Here is a 19,786-nt window from a genome sequence, read left to right on the forward strand (position 1 = left end):
TGTTGTGTTTTTTTTAATGTTGTAGTGTTTTTGTTAATGTTGTAGTGTTTTTGTTAATGTTGTAGTGTTTTTTTAATGTTGTAGTGTTTTTGTTAATGTTGTTGTGTTTTCGTTAATGTTGTTGTGTTTTCGTTAATGTTGTAGTGTTTTTTTAATGTTGTAGTGTTTTTGTTAATGTTGTTGTGTTTTTTTTTAATGTTGTTGTGTTTTTTAATGTTGTAGTGTTTTTTTTAACGTTGTAGTGTTTTTGTTAATGTTGTAGTGTTTTTTTTTTAATGTTGTAGTGCTTTGCACCTCAGGGCCACCGTAGTATTAGTTTACTTACCTTGTCCAAAAATCAAATTTGACAGAGGGTTGGAAAAATTCCAAAGATATTAATTTTTCTTCAAATACCTAATTTAATTTTAAAAGACTGCTATTTAGTGGAATAGTTTTAACAGGAAACTTAAATTACTCTTGCTTTACAGCCAAAACAAGGTCACTGGGTCACTGTGGTGTGGATCATTGTGTGGTTGGAGCCAATCCTAGTTTACCCTGTGAGAACTTCATACCATAAAAGCTACCAAAAAAAGCTGAGTGCTCATAAAAATCCTTGGAGCACTTACATTTAATGTCAGAAATGGTATAAATTAAAACTTGTTGCATTTCAAATATGTTCACTAAAAAGTACGAAACTTAAATGAATTTTATTGAACCCAGGATGCTGCCGTGCACTTCTGGTTTTGCGCAGCGTATAAACTTTCGTTGCTCAAGCAACTGGTGATCGACTTCAGGAAGAAACAGCCTGAGCACACCCCGCTCTTCATCCACAACACTGGGGAACATCTATTGGGGAACTGGCCAAACAACGCTTTCTGTCGAGGACAACCAGAATCATCAAAGACCCCACTCATCCCAGTCACAGCATGTTCTCTCTCCTACCCTCAGGCAGAAGATATCGCAGCCTGTCTTGCAGAACAGTAAGGTTCCATGACAGCTTCTTCCCCACCGCCATCAGACTTATGAACACTGTATAATACCTAAGTCTGAATAACAATCTCATCTACCTGCTCAGAATTTTTTTTTGTCTTTAATCTGCTCAGCTGCTGACCAAACATTCTCTTAACTGTATCTCATCTACCTGTTCATTGTTTTTGCACACATGCTGTCATATATTGCACAAATGCGAATGTATGCACCTCACTACATATTTTTTTTTATTATTTAAACCACCTCTACCTTGATCTTGTCGTGAATAGTGGGGAAGGAGATGAACCCAGACTGCAGACTCATGTTGAGGTGGCTGATTTAATAAAACAAAAACAAACGAAAAGGCTGACTTGGCAGCAAAACTGAAACTAAGTCCACACAAGAAAAAAATACAACATGGAACAAAACATGGATCGAGGCAAAAACAATGGCACAACGTGAACAGTGAGCAGGGGGACAAGAACAATGATGCAGCAGAGTGGTGGAGAAAGTGACCGGGTTTTTAAACACTGGAGGTAACGAGGTGAGTGATTAGGCTTGAGGACAAGTTGAGATGGGCGTGGCAGACAAGCAAAGAGAAGACTGAGGAGGAATGAATGATGACAAAAGCAGAACACTACAAAAACTAGAAGTAAACTGAAATAATAACTTAAACAGAAACAAGATAGTAAACAAACAATAAACTGAAAACACAAAACCCCAAATCCCCACAGATCTTGTGTTTTTATATGCCTGACATATTTTACTTGTTTAATTTTAGTGTTTTGATTTTTTTCATTACTTCATAGTTTATCAAGCTGTTTATGTCATGTGCTAATATGCATCGTAATTTCGTTCTACAGTGCATCCTTGATGTTATGTTGAATGACAATAAAGAGAATCTGAATCTGAACAAGCGAATCAGCCATGGCATTTTTTTAAACCCGTTTGCTGAAAAATCAGCCAAAAATAACAGTCAGCGATGTGAATAGGATTGTTCAGACCACCTCCAAAACAAAAGCACAGTTGAACGGTCATACAAATTACAAATGTTACATCATAACGGTCGCAGACCATGTCATAGGTTTTGTAGGCTGCAATTGGTGTCCCCAACTGCAGCTACACCCCCCTCGTCATGTCCTCTATTATGACAGGATAATATTTAATTACTGTGGAGAAAGCTAAATATTGTAATGCTTTCCCTGGTTATGCAACTCACACAAAGGGTGACTCTCGTGGAAGCTGAACGGTTTTTATTCATTGGCTGTTTGTAGGCCACAGCCACGCCGTACAGACTCACATACCACACACACACACACAGGTTATTTTTCTTTTTCCCTCCCTTTTCTTTCCCAGCCTTCTGTGCTTCCTGTCGTAAACTGCCGCGAACAACTAACTACAGAACATGATATAATCTAACTGCAGAAGATACTACAATTAGTGAGCAACTTGACATTGCCATTTAAAGAACATTTCTTTAAATGAGACAAATTTCTTTTTATTCATAATCTTTATTAAATCAAGTGCAAATTAAGAGAAGGCGCACATTTTACAACAGCTTCAAAATCAGCATAATTTAACTTGCATGATAACATAAAAAATACGAAATGCATAACTGCTTGATGTCCAACACAGACCACAGACGTCATCAGTTTAGGTAAAGCCTGAAATAAAATTAGGTGATCTCTCAGAAACCAAAGCAGTACAAACAGAAATATTCCCGGCACAAACCAGCCCAAACGAAGCCCTAAAAAAGTGGTCCACTTTGGTTTGTTTAGGAATAAGATATGGGGGGGGGGGAGAGACGTCATCGATCGAAATTATAACTTATAACATTTCTTAAACAAAAACAGCACAAATGACGGTTTTAACAGCACACAAGGAGCACTAACCGCTCATCCTATTTGCTGGAATTTTTCACATGGGTGGAGTGTCAGCGTCACGCAGCTCTTAAGTTTCGAGCGCAGACAGCCGAGCGCGAGCAGTTTGTCAGAGTTGTGCGCGTGCTACACCACCACTGCGCGCTCAGCTCGGTAGCACAGAAATAACGCCATGTAACAGCAGCCACCTGCACAGAGGAGAGTTAGCGCTAATGTGTGTGTGACAGACGTTTATGGAAATACGGAACAAAAACATTTCTTGCCAAATAAAGGACGATTCCGTATTTTACTGGACGGGTGGCAACCCTATGCTGCTGCCGAGGACCAGAGGCATGACAACTTGTTCATGTTTTATTCTAGCGCTCCGTCAACCGATAAAAAGTCTTCTCTCTCCGCTGAGCTCCCGGTAACATCCACACAACCTGTAAGTCTAAAGAAACCTTTAATCTGAACCACATACTGCTGCGATGAAGTCATTCTGGGTGAAATGTAGGACAAATGGATGTGTAAGACAGAGTGAAGAGACCGTATATTTCTTTTTTAATTTTGAAAATATTTTTTAAGGAAAATATATTTGAAATGCCATGATTAAAGTAAAAGTTTTGACTTTGTGAAGCTTTATTATCATTAAATAAAAATCAATAAAATAAGAAGAATAGAACTGACAATGAGGACGAGGCTACAGCTGAATTGTTGAGGTTAAATTAAAGTTTTTAGACTCAAATAGACAACATTTCTTTAACTGGTGACGTTAGAAAAGGAACAAAGGAAATTATTCCTCCTCACATAAAAACACAGCAGTTGAAGCTAATTAATTCTATCTTTTGAAGGATTGTGATTTTAAAGAATCCTACAACTGTGTGCACTATTAAATCCCAATAAAACAGATGATCCACCAGCTGATCGATCCTGAAGCTCAGGCGCGTGCGCGACGTCGCCATCAAAGGTCCCAGCGCGCCTTGGAATCCTGTTTTTTCCCACAGCCTGTGAATGTCCTCAAACGTAGCACCAAAGCTTTTAGTAAAAATGATAACCTGACAGCCTGTTGGACTGCAGAAGATTAATCTCAACCTAACTCTCTATTATTATTATTTTATTATTAAAGTAGGGATTTTAAAATATCTTTTTTTCTTCATAGTGTTCATCACAGTTATGAACTGAACTGCACACAAATTAAAGGGGAAAATGGGGTCTCATCAATCGACAGCTGAGGGGATAGGATCATGTTCTCAGTCATTCCCTGATGGTAAGCCCATGTTTGTTTTATTTCTTTCTTTTGTTGTTGAGGATGAATTCAGCTAAAATTTTGGCTGATGATTTAACCAACTTTTAAATTAGCACTTCACTAAACCCAGTGATTCCTTTGCAATTTGACTCATGCTTCTTGATCATGTATGTAAGAAGAAAAAAAACAGTAGTTCTGGAAGTATAAGAGTTATCAGAAAGTTCCCAGAAATTAGACAATGTTCAGGATCCTGCTGTCATGAAAGACAAGCAATTATGTAAGTTCATCTGTGTATGTGTGTAGATGTGTGTGTTCATTTGTCTGCCTGTTAGCAAAATATCTCATAAACCAGTGGACTAATTTTAATAAAACTTTCAAAAAGTTAGCATAAGAAACAAAAGTAATCATCTACACCTGATTAACAAGGTGGCCACCACAGATAATCTTCCTTAGGAAACACAACAATAGATATAATTTATTTGAAATGACATATTGAGCTAAAGTTTAGTGTGGTAGTAGCTGACAGTTATCTCCAACAAATATGATATATGATAAAAGATATTATGAGATTTTATATGTATATATATATATATATTTGACAAAATCAGCCATAGCTCTGTCATTTCTCAACATGGAAAGATGATCTTAGTTAAAAAACTGTGACATAGAAGGATCCAGGTGATATGTATTTCTTCAGGGAATGCTAGGCCTTTAAACTCAGCTGAAATTCTTATAATCTTAGTTTATTTACATTATAACAAGTATGTTCTCTGGTTGGTCAAAATTAAGATGACAGAAAATCAACTCATGTCATTAAAATGGTAGTAAATAACTTACTAAAATAAAAACTTTCACAATTCATATTACAGGGTTGTGTGTTGCTGAACCTTAGAGTCTGTATGTTGGGTGGGGTGGTGTGTGTGTGTGTGTGTGTGTGTGTGTTCATTTATCTGTCTGTCAGCAAAATGTTGTGTGAACCACTGAACAGATTTTATTGAAACTCTCATAAAGTAATCACTAGATGAACATCTCAAACTGAAACTTTTAATGTCAATTCAGTTCAGTTGTCGAAACTCATCTAGATATGTGCTAAAATTTGGTGTGGTAGTAGATGTGATAAATCCCCAACGCATACTCTGAGCACAAACTGAGATCACATGAGATATTGCAATAAGTTATTTTATAGATTTGACAAACACATCCATTTCTCTGTCATTTCCACATCTGTTTATATCTACACCTCCAACATGAACCCAGAAGTTGAAGCTGGAACAGGACCTGTTGGCTGGTCCCAAGACAAGTTTTAAGCTCTTCACCTTCCTTGTAAACGAAAAGGATATTGACATTGGTGAAATAAAAAAAATACACTTCAGATATTTTTTAGGTGTCTTTTGTTGATTCTCATAGTTCTTCCCTTATTGCTGTGTTCAGATATTGTTTTTTTTAAATACATTTTGCAGTATTTAGTTATTTCATGTTTTAAAAAAGGTCAGGTAGCATGATTGGGTGAGGGAGAGAGGGCAGGACTTAGTTTCACATCCCTAATGTGGAGACTCATCCATCCACCCATTTTTTTAAGGAGTTCTCCTTTCCGGGTCACAGGGAGCTGGTGCCTATTTACAGCAATTCGTGTGAGAAGCGGGAGACACTCTAGACAGGTCGCACGTCCATCACATGTCCACATAGAGACAAATAATTCAAGTCAAGTCAAGTCAAATTTATTTATATAGCACTTTTCAGCAACAAGGCAGTTCAAAGTGTTTTACATCATGAAAACACAAAAATATAGAGTCATCATGAAAACACAAAATATTATAAAAAGCTAAACTGAACGTATCTAAAACATGAGCTAAGATAATGTAAATAAAATAAATGATTAGAAGTAACATAAACAGATGAAAAATTAAGCCATGAAACTAGGATAATAAAAAGCAAAACTAAACTTTTCTAAAAAAAAAGTCATACTAAAGATAAACTGAGGAAAACCAAACTAAGATATAATAAACTGATAATAAGCTAACATAAACTAAACTAGGATTGAAAAACCTCAGCTGAACAGATCAGAAATGAAGCTAAAATAGAATAAACTAACTAAAGGTACGAGGAGGCTAACTAAGAGTTAAAAACATTTTAATAAAAAGCCAACTAAAAGTGTCAGAAAGCTTAAAGAATGAAGGATTTCATTTGAGGGGAAATTCTTATAATCCTAACTAAATAACATTACAGGAAGTATCTTTTCTGGTTTGTCAAAATTAACATCACAGAAAATCAATTCATTGGATTAAAACTTTACTAAATATTTTTACTAACACAAAAACATTCATTCATATTAGAGTTGTGTGTTGCTGAACATCAGTGTGTGTGTTACATGAGTGTGTGCAAATTTTGGTAAGTTCCTGTTTCTGTCAAACATTCAAGCTCACTGTTAGAACAATCAAATTTAAACATTTAATTTGTTTATTAAATATTTAGCTCAGACCTAAATATTTATTTTTCAAGCTAAACATTTAATTTCCAAACTAAATATTTAGATTGGACCTAAATATTTAGTTTGGAAGTTAAATGTTTAGCTAATATGCAAATTCCTTGCCAAAAAGCGGAAGTGGACTATCAAAATAAAAGCCAAACCTCTATATACACCTTTTGCCGAACCACCAAAAAACACCAGAAGTAGTAGACGAAGAAGAGCTGCTGCTGGCCATACTGAATTGCTTCAGTTTTCTCTCATGTATCGTATTGTATCATTGTTCTTTTCCTCTGGACATGTCAAACGTGTTAGCAGAGAACATTGGACAAGATGTTCTAACGGTTCAAACGTGTAAGTGTAGCGTGCGTACAGCCCATACAGTCGTTCAGTCATGGATCTACAGCAACTGCAACAATATCTGCCCCTGAGACATCGCCTTAGCCAGCGGTTAGGTCGGGACCTGGGTTAACCAGTTCTCGTTCGGCTTTTATTTTTATAATCCCCTTTTGCTTTTCAGCAAGGAATTTACATATTAGCTAAACATTTAATTTCCAAGCTAAATATTCAGTTTGAAAGCTAAATATTTACGTCCAGGCTAAATATTTAGTTAGCAAATTAAATATCTAGTTTGGAAATTAAATATTTAGTTTGGAAATTAAATATTTAGCTCGAACATAAACATTTAGTTTGCAAACTAAATATTTAGTGTAGAGCTAAATATTTAGCTTGCTAATTAAATATTTAACTTGCAAGTGAAATATCTAGTACAGAACTATGACATTTATAAATGTATGAATAACATGGCTAAATAAACCAAAATATTGCTGTTAATTTTTGACTGTAACTTTACAAATGGCACCCCATTATATATATATATATATATATATATATATATATATATATATATATATATATATATATATATATATATATATATATATATATATATATATATATATATATAATACACACTGTCTGCCCCCCCAAAAAAAAAGTCACCACCTGGATTTAACTAAGCAAATAGGTATATGCCTCCTATTGGATAATTACTGCATTGGTGATTATGTTTCAGCTGGCAGCAAGTTATTTAACACCAACTGGTGCAATGAGTTGCTTCTCATTTCTTAAACAAAGACACATCCTGCGGTCGTGGAAAAGATGTCAGTCTGTTTGAGAAGGGTCAAATCATTGGCATGCACCAAGCAGAGAAAACATCTAAAGAGATTGCAGAAACTACTAAAATTGGGTTAAGAACTGTCCAACGCATTATTAAAAACTGGAAGGATAGTGGGGACCCATCATCTTCGAGGAAGAAATGTCTCCAGGAAAAAAATCCGGAATGATTGTGATTGTTGATCACTTAAACTTTTGGTTAAATTAAATCAATGAAAAACAACAGTAGAACTCCGGGCTACGTTTAACAATGAAAGTAAGAGCATTTCCACACGCACAATGCAAAGGGATCTCAAAGGATTGGGACTGAACAGCTGTGTAGCCTTAAGAAAACCACTAATCAGTGAGGCTAACTGCAAAAAAGGCTTCAGTTTGCTAGGGAGCATAAAGATTGGACTCTGGAGCAATGGAAGAAGGTCATGTGGTCTGATGAGTCCAGATTTACCCTGTTCCAGAGTGATGGGTGCATCAGGGTAAGAAGAGAGGCAGGTGAAGTGCTGCACCCATCATGCCTAGTGCCTACTGTACAAGCCTGTGGGGGCAGTGTTATGATCTGGGGTTGCTGCAGTTTGTCAGGTGGAGGTTCAGTAACAGTATGAGCTCAAAGAATGAGGTCAGCTGACGACCTGAATATACTGAATGACCAGGTTATTCAATCAATAGATTTTTTCTTTCCTGATGGTACAAGCATATTCCAAGATGACAATGCCAGGATTCATCAGGGTTGAATTGTGAAAGAGTGGTTCAGGGAGCATAAGACATAATTTTCAAACATTACATCATTACTTGACATACAACTGGAAGCGGTTTCTATTTCATGGCTAGCTTGAGCCTTTTTGATTCCTAAGTTGCTTTTAATCATCCTAACTAATTTCATTTAATCTGATAAGACTGTGTCGGTCAGCACTTATGACTGACAGACACACATTTCAAAGAAAAACTACCTGCTACAGTGAAACATTACTAATAAGAAGTTAATAAATCTTGGACACATCAACTTAAAAGACTTTCCAAAACCTTCAGCACAATTTTTTTAAGAATGCCAATTCTGTTGTACTTTTTATTTTTTATTTTTGCAGACTGGTGAACTTCTGCCCTTCTTTATTTCTGAGAAATTTAGCCTCTCTAAAAATCCTCTTTTACTACCTGGTCCTTTTACTGACCTCTTGCCAAATAAATTACAAAGTTGCAAAATGCTTCCAGCTCTTTTTCATGTGTACCACTCATTTCTACAGCCTTTTGTTGCCCCTGTCTCAACTTCTTTAAGATGTGTTGTTACCGTCAAATTTAAAATGACATTTTTCTCCACAAAATGTACAATTTCTTAGTTAAAACTTGTCATATACTTACTATGTTCTATTGTGAATAAAACAGAAACATAAGAGTTTATGAGATTTGCAAGTCATTGCATTCTATTTATTTATTTTTACAGTTTACACAACAGCCAAACTTTTGGAATTGGGGTTTTGCTCTGATTGTTGTTAAGGCCAGAAGAATGGGCCACTTTGTCAAATATTTTGAGATAGTAAATTTTGTGGATATGTTGGGAAAACCACAAAGTCATCACCACCATCAAAAACACTTGAACTCCCTCTTAAACTACCTCTGCTGCTACTTCAGAAATGCATCTTATTAACACGACTATGACAGTTTAATACAATACAAACAAGACAGCAATGTGCAACAAAAGCACAACTAGCCTAATGAGTAAGTAATGTGAAATTAGCTGGAGATATTCCTAATAAAGTGAGTATTAAGAACAGTAATACTCCTCCTCAGCTCCTCCATCACAGTGTGGTATGCTGGGGCCACTGCCAAGGACAGATACAGACTGCAGGGCGTTGTGCGCTCCGCCGAGAAGGTGATCGGCTGTAGCCTCCTATCTCTCCATGACCTATACGTCTCCAGGACTGTGAGGAGAGCAGGTCAGTTCACAGCTGACCCTGCTCAGCCTGCAAGCAGCCTGTTCATACCACTCCCCTCAGGCAGAAGGTTTCGGTCCATTCGGACCAGAACATCCCGCCATAAGAACAGTTTCTTCCCCTCTGCCGTCAGACTCTTGAACAGTTAGAATTCGTAACTCTATAATCTCTGCCTTGGCCACGTCATCACTGGTTGAAGCAAAAAAAAAAAAATTTACCTTTTGTCTTTCTTCATGGATATATTTGTACCTATTGCACCTGAACACCGAAGCAAATTCCTAGTCTGTGAACCCTGTTCATTGACAATGGCAATAAAACTGATTCTGATAAAACATCTAATTTTATATCTCCACAAATATTTAGTCTAAATACCCTGTGTTTGTACGTAACTTATACAGTTGTTGTTGTCTTACAGAGTTTAATCGAAGGATTGTCATTTTGGGAAAGACTGGAGCTGGAAAGAGCACCCTTGTCAACACCTTGCTTGGAGCGAAAGTCTGTGAACCAAATGATTCTCCCGAGTCTGGAACAAGTGAATGTCAAGCAGTGTCAGGAACAATCAGTGGGAGGAGCATAACAGTCACTGATACTCCTGGGTTTTTTGACACAAGGAAGTGTGAAGACGAGATGAAGTCTGAGATAGTGAAGTGCATCATAGAGTGCGCTCCAGGTCCGCATGTTTTTATTATTGTGCTTAGGGTGGACAAATTCACAGAGCAGGAGATGGAAGTCATGAAGAAGATGACTAATTATTTCTCAGATGAAGTGCTGAAGTTTACCACAGTGGTCTTCACTCATGGTGATCAGCTGCCTGAGGGAATGAAGATTGAGCAGTTTGTCAGTCAAAGCGAAGAACTCAGTCGTATAGTCAAGAAGTGTGGTAATCGGTGCAACGTCATCGATAATAGATACTGGAAGAACAGTGAGGATGAATACAGGAGCAACAAGTTCCAGGTAAAAAAGCTGCTCGAGACCATGGACAGGATTATTGAGGAAAACAATGAAAGGTTCTATACCCACGGGATGCTACAGAAGGTCACGAAAGATTTACAACAAGAGCAACTACGCATAAAGCAAGAATCCCCAAACCTTTTACCACATGAGGTGAAGCAGAAGGCAAAAACTGTTGTCCATGAAAAGTTGTTGACTTCTGTTTTGAGAGCCAGCACAGACTTTTTGTTAAAAGCGTTCCTGAGTCCAGGGTACGATGTGATGAAGCAAGAGCCAATGTTAGCGGTGGGAGTAGCATTCACAAAATTAATAGTAGAAGCTGCAACAGGAGGAGCAGGTGCAGCTGAAAACACAGAGGCAGATACACCAACATCACATGGCACAGCTGCATCTGCTGAGGAAACAGCTGAGGAACATAAAGGTGTTAGTCGTGGTGAAGCTGACTCAGCTGATATAGATGAGAAGCCGTCAAAGTTTTATGACTAGGTAAAATACATTGCCTGGCCAAAAAAAATGTTGCCACCTGGATTTAATTAAGCAAATAGCCTCCTATTGGACAATTACTGCAGGGTGATTATGTTTCAGCTGGCAACAAGTTATTTAACCCCAACTGTGGAGGCAGTGCTATGATCTGAGGTTGCTGCAGTTTGTCAGGTAGAGGTTTAGCAACAGTATGTGCTCAAAGAATGAGGTCAGCTGACGACCTGAATATCCTGAATGACCAGGTTATTACATCAATGGATTTTTTCTTCCCTGATGGTCCAAGCATATTCCAAGATGACGATGCCAGGATTCATCAGGCTTGAATTGTAAAAGAGTGGTTCAGGGAGCATGAGACATCCTTTTTAAAACATGGATTGGCCACCACAGAGTCCAGACCTTAACCCCATTGTGAATCTTTCGGATGAGCTGGAGAAGGCTTTGCACAGCGGTCAGACTCTACCGTCATCAATGCAAGATCTTGGTGAAAAATGAATGCAACACTGGATGGAAATAAACCTTGTGACATTGCAGAAGCTTATCGAAACAATGCCACAGCAAATGCGGGCCGTAATCAAAGCTAAAGGCGGTCCAACAAAATATTAGAGTGCGTAACTTTTTTTTTCTTGGTGGCGGAACTTTTTTTTTGGCCAGGCAGTGTATATCTGAGATATACCAAAAAATAAAAAATACACTGAGTCATGTTCTGACAAAGCCTTATGAAATTTACATCCAGTCAGTGAATAACTGGGTACTGCATTCGTATTGTTTCCTCTGTACATAAAGGTGGTATCTCACTGGACTGTGACTAGTTGGCGAACACCATTTATGAGGTTGTCTCCAGAATGTCTCATTACATTTGTGGTTGTTCCTTTCCTTGTGTAAGTGGCACAGTTTTAAATAATTTATGCAAACGTACAATGTGAGCCAAGGCCAATACAATGTGGGCAGAGAAGGACAACAAAATAATGTGCATGGCCAAGAATGCAGTTATGCATGTCGTTCACACAAAAATAGGCAATTATTTACCAAAACTGTCCCCTCAAAATACAGCCACACAGCTTTCTGGTACCTTAGTTAAAAAATAATCAGACTTTAGTGAGACTGCAACTGAAAATTTGTCAATTTTCCCATGTTTTCTCAAAAGTTGGAGTCACCAACTACTCTGAATCATTCACAGCTAAGTGAGATACTACATTAATGGTCAGACCTGAGGAATATCATTGTCTCCAAACTTTCTCCTAAAGGCTTGCCATTCATGTACAGATCATCTAATAAAATCAGCTTCCTTCCTGCATCCATTTTTACATTAGCTTGCAGAGATACTGTATCTAATTTATATACTTTTTTTCCTAAAAGACTGGGATATCAATCAAACTGGGACAAACATTTTCAGTATATTGTAGTAAATTTAAACATAGCAAGTAACTTTAAGTTCAGTTTGTATGATTATTTTACGTTGCATCAATCAGTCAATCATAATCAGCAGGTTCTGTGTTTTGAAGCTTTGTTTTACTTAATAAAACTATTTTTATTAATTATGGTAAAAAAAAGTTGTTCAAAGGAGTTTTTCTGCTCTGTGTTTCACTTCCTTTTCTTTGCAAGTGTTCAGTTTATTCAGTTTGCATTAGAGACAGTCAGTTCTGCTGTCTTGTCTAACTCACTGTTATGGCAGAAAACACAGGACAGGTCATTTTAAATTATATGTGAATGCAACTTTTAAGCCATATTTGATCTTCAGCTCCTTGAGGCATCTATTTGGATCCACGTATTTAGGAGTTATCTGTAAACTTAGGACAGAGGGATGTTATACTGTCTCACTCTTCCCCGAATGCTTGTTTTCAGTGTCATAATAAGGGATCTGAGCACAGGATGAGATAAAAATAGGTTTAACTGTATTGACTAAATTGAAAGAAAAAAAACAGCAAAAAATATAAAAAACAATAGCCAAAGTACTTTTAAAATAATAGTTTGGTCATTTTTGAAGTGATCTTCTGTCAAATAGTTGTTAATAGTTCAAAACCTATCAGCAGTGAAATCAGTAATAGAGCGATTTCAGTGTTCTCATAGAGGTCACAGAATGTGGAGAAAGAAGCAAAAGTCCACCTAAGAGTCAAAGCGATGGCTAGTCTGACTGGTCCCCATAACTTAAAATATATAATTAAAATTAGCTTACAAAACCAATACTATAATACTACAACAATGACAAGGCTTTGAATTGCTCTTCAAAATTTATAGAGAACTATCCATGAACATTTCTTAAAGACTTTGAAGGTTGATATATATATTTCCAATTGTGTTTTCACTTTTAAATAAAACATCTAGAACATATTTTTAGCAAAACTAAAGCTCTTAGCACAATGATCTTTTTAACCCTCCCTTGGCCTTCAGATCAAATGGAACCAAGGTTACAATGGTTTATTTTCCTCTCTTCTGTTAGAAGAGCTTCAGGGGGGTTAAATTTGAAAGTAGCTGCAGAAACATTGGCAAATTAAGCTTTCTGCTTCTCCCTGTCAATGTTGCTCAGGCTGTCAGACCTGTATGTTTTCATCTACTGGAAATACAACCAACACCCTAGCACTCCTTACTGACATTTGTTTCATATTCATGTTTACTTGCCAGACTTGCACTTGAACCACCTATGTAAGACATCTTTTCCTACATATTTTAATCTTGCTAACACATAGACAAATGACTTTTTATGCTTAGACTCACAGCTGTGGCTATAATATAACCACAAATAAGCCTTAAGTGCACATCTTGCAGTGGCAGCTTATTTATTTAAGCATATAGAGTGAGTGGGTTAGAAAAACAAATCATGAGAAAAAAAGTCATATATAGATTCAAAGAATTTATGATTGCTGCATATTTCCACAAATAAACTAAAATTAAGCTATGAAACAGCAGTGTCTTCAAAAACTAAAGTTAAATGATCTGAAGCATAGTTTTTCACATCCTTTCTTCTTTTTTTTCGTCTGTTCTCTTTCCAGGGGTTGCCACAGCGAGTCATCCTCCTCCATCTAACTGTCTTCTGTGTCCTCTGTCCTCACTCCAGCTACGTCCATCTCCTCTTTATCTTTTTCCTGGCAGCTGCATCCCTAACATCCTTCTACCAATATACCCACTGTCCCTCCTCTGCACATGTCCAAACCATCTTCACTTGCCTCTCATTCACACACATAGACTCTGTTTTGCTATGGCTGACTTTCATTCTTTGTCTTTCAAGTGCAAACCACCTCTTCAAGTTCTCTTCCACCTGTTTCCTGTTCTCACCACATATCACAATGTCATCTGCAAACATCATAGTTCATGGGGGTTCATGCCTGACCTCATCTGCTAGCATGTCCATCACCAGAGCAAACAAAAAAGGGCTCAAAACCATTTCATTATGTAAAATGATCATTTATTCTCTCTAAGTAATTTAAATATCAGGTGTGAAGATGTTTTCTTTTGTAAATACATATTAAAAGACAACAAAGATGTAGACAGACAGAATAACTGACTTTCTGCATTTTTCAAGCAGTAGGGACATAAACTTTTCAATATGTTTACTCCTGAGAATCCACTTACATCAATGGGTAGAACCAAACATAGTAATAACACTGACTCTCGTGTCTATAGGACTACACATGAATGCCTTTTAGCCTTTAGCTGCATCGCTAATATTGACTAATTGCTGAAGCTCATAAACATTGCCTCATACATGTGACAGCTGTGATTGATGGATCTTGGACCCAAATTATTATAATAGATCTCAAATATGTTGTATTTTCCAAAACAAACATATTATTGACAGGAATTAAACACTTTTTAAATATAGTGTACAAATTTGATTTCACTGTACCAACACATTCCAATGCAATGCAGTAAAATCTGGACTGTCAGGACTGACTTCTTGTGCAGTCTGGATCCGGATTGGAAGTTGAACTTTAAGAATTGCTGTTTTAATAATTTAAACAATTTCCTACAAAAATAAAACAGATCACAACAATGTTTCTGCTCCTAGTAAGTAGTGATGCCTTTGATTAATCTAAATACTGTCAGGACGTAGAGTGGGGAAGGAGGCGAACCCAGAATGCAGACTCATGTTAAAGAATACTAATTTATTAAAACAAAAAAACAAAAACAAAACGCTGACGTGGCAGCAAAAAGAAACTACAGTTAAACATAAAATGACCAGGTGAGGAGCAAAACATAAATCCAAGGCAACCAGAGCATGACAGGGAACAGAGATCAATGAACCAGCAGGGTGTGGGAGAAATGACCGGGTTTTTAAACAAAAGGTAATTGGCACAGGTGAAGCAATTGACAAGATTAGAGACAGGCATAGATGGGCGTGGCAGAAAGGCAAAGGAGTGACTAGGGAGGAGTGAATAGTGACACAAACAGGAAAGCGATCGGATGAAGAATTGGGCCAGTGTCTCATAGTTTTACATAAATCATGTGTTCCTATAATACTAATAAGAAACAATTTTCAGTTTTAACTTTGTTTTAACAAAATTTATGTATCTAAAGCAACAAAAGAAGTGGGGATAAAAATGTAGGAAAAAATATTTAAAAACTAAAAAAGATTACTGAAACTGATATCAATGAATATTTGGCTAAACTTCATTTTTTTGATGATAAACTGAGAACAAATGGATGTTCTTCTAAAATATGCTTGAGAGTTACTGTTTAAACCATGGGTAGTTTTAGGGTGTAGCAATGTATTTTCATTGGACTGCAGGAGAAAACCTGAGAATCTGGAAAAACCCCATACAGGCACAACCTGTAGCAACAATGTAATGGGCTGCTCACAAAGGAGACAATCATAATCTTCATGTTTTTCACAAGTTGAATTAAAAAAGAGGTTGAAAAGAATTCTGAGTTACAGGTATACTTTTCCCATAAAATTACTAGTTTTATGTTAAAATGGAATTTTCTTTTAAAATTTTTTAGTCTGTTCTGTTGCAGAAAATACCAGTTTGATGTGTTTATCATTCTATTCACTCACTCCCAGAAAACAGGTCAGACAGGTAGGAAAAGAACAAAGCATGAGACAAGTCAGAGCAAGGAAGCATGAGAAAATACGTCTCTGAGACACCTCGCCGTTTTCAACAGACAGATCTTTTCGAGACAGCATGGACAGTAAGTTATGCTTATTCCTTCCATCATAGGTAAAATACTTTTAATCAAATTAAAATCAATTTAGTTTCAGAAGTTATGATATAAAAAACACAGCTACAGTACAAGAAGTCTGAATGTTGATTTGTTTGATTTTTACAGCTTGCGATTTATTTCATTATCTTAAAAAAGAAACACCTTTAAAAACTGAAATTTGCAACCTTTCAAAGATTTATCAAAAAATAAAAATCCAGATGTCATAACTTTCAACAGTGGCACTTGGCTTAAAAGTTAGACAATATCTTTATGTCTTGTAAGGTTTCCAATTAATTTAGTTTTATTGACTTTTATTTTATTTTAGTGCATATGTTTGTTGTTACAGTAGTTACTGTAAAAGCTTGTCAATAAAATCTGAACTTTATATAATACTATCACCCCAAAATGTGTCCTTATATACCCACAAAGTTATATTTAACACAAGTATGTACTTACTGAAGTATTTAGAGCAGACCGTTCTCTGAATGCAAAGTTGTAGAACCAAGTAAGTAAATTAGTAAAGTTTCATTTGTAAGGTTGAGTTTTTAGTGACTGTACAGAGGAACAGCTGCTCCACTGACCTGTAGCAAAAAGGTTCTGGGTTCAACTCTCAGCTGAGACCTTTCTGCATGGAGTTTAAATGTTCTCCCACGCATGCATGGCTTTTCTACGGGTACTCTGGTTTGTTTTTTACAGTCCAAAAACATACTTTAAATTAAATGTTAACTCTAAATATTTTTTAGGTGTGAGTGAGAGAGTGAATGGTTGTTTGTCTCTATGTGGTCCAGTGATGGACTGAAAACCTGTCCAAGACGGACCCTGCTTCTCACCCAACGACTGCTGGAGATAGGTCACAGTCACAGGCAACACATTATCACCCAACTTTCACTTTTCAGCAGACAGAAATAAATATAATAACTTTAATCAAACCAGTAGTAAATAAAATTATTGATTTACTGTCATTGTTGTCCTTCAGAGTCAACCACAATCAGGATTCTACTGCTGGGAAAAAGTGGTAATGGGAAGAGCAGCCTGGCTAATACCATTTTTGGAGAGACAGCGTTTAAAGTTAAAAACTTTAATGATTTGAAGACTTTTGTTTCTGAAGCAAAAATCAAATGCATCAATGGAAGAAGCATCACCTTGATTGACACACCTGGTTTCTTTGACCAAGGCAGATCAGAGGATGAGGTAAAGCCAGAGTTAATGAGGTGTATCACAGAGTGCGCTCCTGGGCCCCACGTCTTCCTGATTGTTTTCAAAGTGGAGAGATACACAGAGCAGGAGCAGGCCGTCACCAATGAAATATTGCAGTATTTCTCAGATGATGCCCTGAAGTATGCTGTGGTGGTCTTCACTCATGGTGACCAGCTCCCTGAGGGGATGAAAATCGAGCAGTATGTCAGTCAAAGTGAGGGCCTGAGGGGTCTGGTGAAGAAGTGTGGCGATCGCTGCCATGTTTTCGATTGTAAATACTGGAAGAACACTGAACAGGAGGACAATTACAGGAGCAACCAGTTCCAGGTGGCAGAGCTGCTTGTCACCATTGACAAGATGCTGATGAAAAACACTGGAGAATTCTACACCAATGCTGTCCTCAGTGAGGTGGAGAGAGAAATACAAGAGGAAGCACAGCGTATAAGACTGTCATCTAAAACCACATCAGAGGAGGAAATCAGAGAACTAGCTAAAATTAACATCTTAAAGAAGCAGATGAAGGGTGCTACACTGTGGATTAAAGGTTCAGTTGTGGCGGTCACAGGTTTATTTGCAGCTGTTTCGGCTTGGGTAATCAGTTCTAGAGTTGGGCAGACATCAACAGTAGTTGCACTACCTAACCAAGAAATATTAGATCAAGGATTTAGAGAGATAGCTGAATCAGTGGTGAAGGCCGAAGAAGCAATAGTTCCATTAATAGTGAAAGCAGGAGAAGAAGTAGGTCAGACTACAGTCAGTGTGACAGATGTAGCTGAGACAGGAGCATGGGTCATATTCGAGGCTCTTACTGCTTTGTATGAAAGAACATATGATCCCTATAATTTATTTGTATGAAGTGAAATCAGAGAGGAGAGGAAAAAAAATTAAATTATCTATTGGTATTATAAAGATGTAAATAAGTGACTAATGTTAGCTTTTTGTTCCTGATAGTTTCAGTTTCAATACATAAATAAAATTTAAGAATGCTTTATTTTTGATCACTCATGTATTTCAATTTTGTGGTGTTTTAATAGGAGATATATATCAGTTTTAAACATGAATTTCAACATGTTGAATGGTACTATGGCAAAAAGCTGTTTATTACATTTTTCATCTCTAGATGTGCTTTTAAAATTTTCTTTATGTGAATGTATGTATTTTGACAGTGTGTTGTGGACCAATAAATGACCTTATGGGTTATGTGTTTATCGTTTCTTTTGCTGAGCCACAGTTTCACTTTCTAGAAACAGTCCAAGCACAAAAACAACCACCCGGACGTTTCTTGACAATTAGTAAATGTTTTCTGGTGTCTGCAACAAAACCTGTTTCAAAAACCTTGGGATTGTTGTGTCACAATCCCCGTTACCTAGCAACGCCAAGCTGAGCCCAGCCCCTCACCTAGCAACCCAAGTGGAGCTCCACCCACTTCATTACAACAAGACCGTCACATTTGTTTTGCTGGTCCTTCAGTGAGTTTTTATGTTTTGAGATGGGACAGAGTTGGGGGGCGTGGCCAACAGCAGCTTTTTTGCATAATAAACCTCTCATTCTGAAGTGAGCTCAAAACAGGCAGAACTAATCAGGTGAAATCTCAATATCTGAGAATAATTTTGTATATTAAATGTAATGAACATGTTTTGTACAGCCCACAGACCTATCCTAACTTGTTCAAGGAAGCGTAATAAGTCCCCTTTAAACTCTGCAGTCAAATAAGGGCCACAGTCAAGCCTAATTTTTATCCATCCATTTTCTTTACCTGCTTCTCCCTTCCGGGTCATGGGGAGCTAGTGCCTACCTCCAACGGTCTAATTTTTATCATTTAAGAAAATTAGCAAAGGTAAAATCTATTCTTTCAAGGCAACAGTTTCCATGCTTTCATTTCATCTATGCTGGATTACTGTAATTCTCTCTATTTCGGAGTCAGCCAGTCCTCACTGACATGTCTGCAGCTGGTGCAAAATGCTGCTGCGCGTCTTTTAACAGGAACATGTAAGAGAGAACACATTACCCCTGTCCTGGCTTCTCTCCACTGGCTGCCTATGTATTTTAGAGTTCATTTTAAAATTCTTTTGTTTGTTGTAAAGGTTTTAAATAGCCTTGCCACACCTTATTTAATGGAGCTTCTTCCTCATGGTCACCGCTGACCCAACTGAGACTTGATTTTACTTAATTAGGCCCAAGCAGCGACAGCGCTGCGAAGGCCTATTGAATCTGTACTGTTTCTTATTATTTTTCTTGTCCGCAGAGAAACGCTAATTTGGAGGTTTAAACATATTCAAAAAGTCACCAAACTTTACCCAAAATTGTCCCCCGCGAAAAATTTTAGTATTTTAATGGAATCAAAAATGGGCGTGGCAAAACTGCTCCACAGCGCCCCCTAATGTGAGATAGGACAAACCGTACA

General features: G+C 37.1%; 2 protein-coding genes across 4 annotated transcripts in view; both read left to right on the top strand.

The window, feature by feature from the left end:
• The first annotated feature begins 2,942 nt into the window (after positions 1–2,942).
• On the top strand, positions 2,943–11,260 carry LOC108248850 (GTPase IMAP family member 7). Its single transcript, XM_017437872.3, has 3 exons — positions 2,943–3,252; positions 3,967–4,074; positions 10,031–11,260. Exons 2-3 carry the CDS (start codon positions 4,014–4,016, stop codon positions 11,050–11,052), a joined length of 1,083 nt encoding a protein of 360 aa, XP_017293361.1. The 5' UTR covers positions 2,943–3,252; positions 3,967–4,013; the 3' UTR covers positions 11,053–11,260.
• A 2,871-nt stretch (positions 11,261–14,131) lies between these two features.
• LOC108248851 (GTPase IMAP family member 7-like) overlaps positions 14,132–19,786 on the top strand; it is a 14,034-nt gene continuing 8,379 nt past the window's right edge. Inside the window, exons 1-2 of one of the 3 annotated variants that reach the window (XM_025011012.2) lie at positions 14,164–16,202; positions 17,162–18,582. In XM_025011012.2, the coding sequence (XP_024866780.1) occupies positions 16,181–16,202; positions 17,162–18,237 (1,098 nt within the window). In that variant the 5' untranslated portion in view covers positions 14,164–16,180 and the 3' untranslated portion in view covers positions 18,238–18,582. Of the gene's footprint in view, positions 16,203–17,161; positions 18,583–19,786 lie in introns of those variants that run through there. The other 2 variants (XM_017437873.3, XM_037976575.1) reach the window with 2 other exon arrangements.

This window comes from Kryptolebias marmoratus, linkage group LG7 (assembly GCF_001649575.2).
Source record: "Kryptolebias marmoratus isolate JLee-2015 linkage group LG7, ASM164957v2, whole genome shotgun sequence".
NCBI classification, from domain to species: Eukaryota; Metazoa; Chordata; class Actinopteri; order Cyprinodontiformes; family Rivulidae; genus Kryptolebias; species Kryptolebias marmoratus.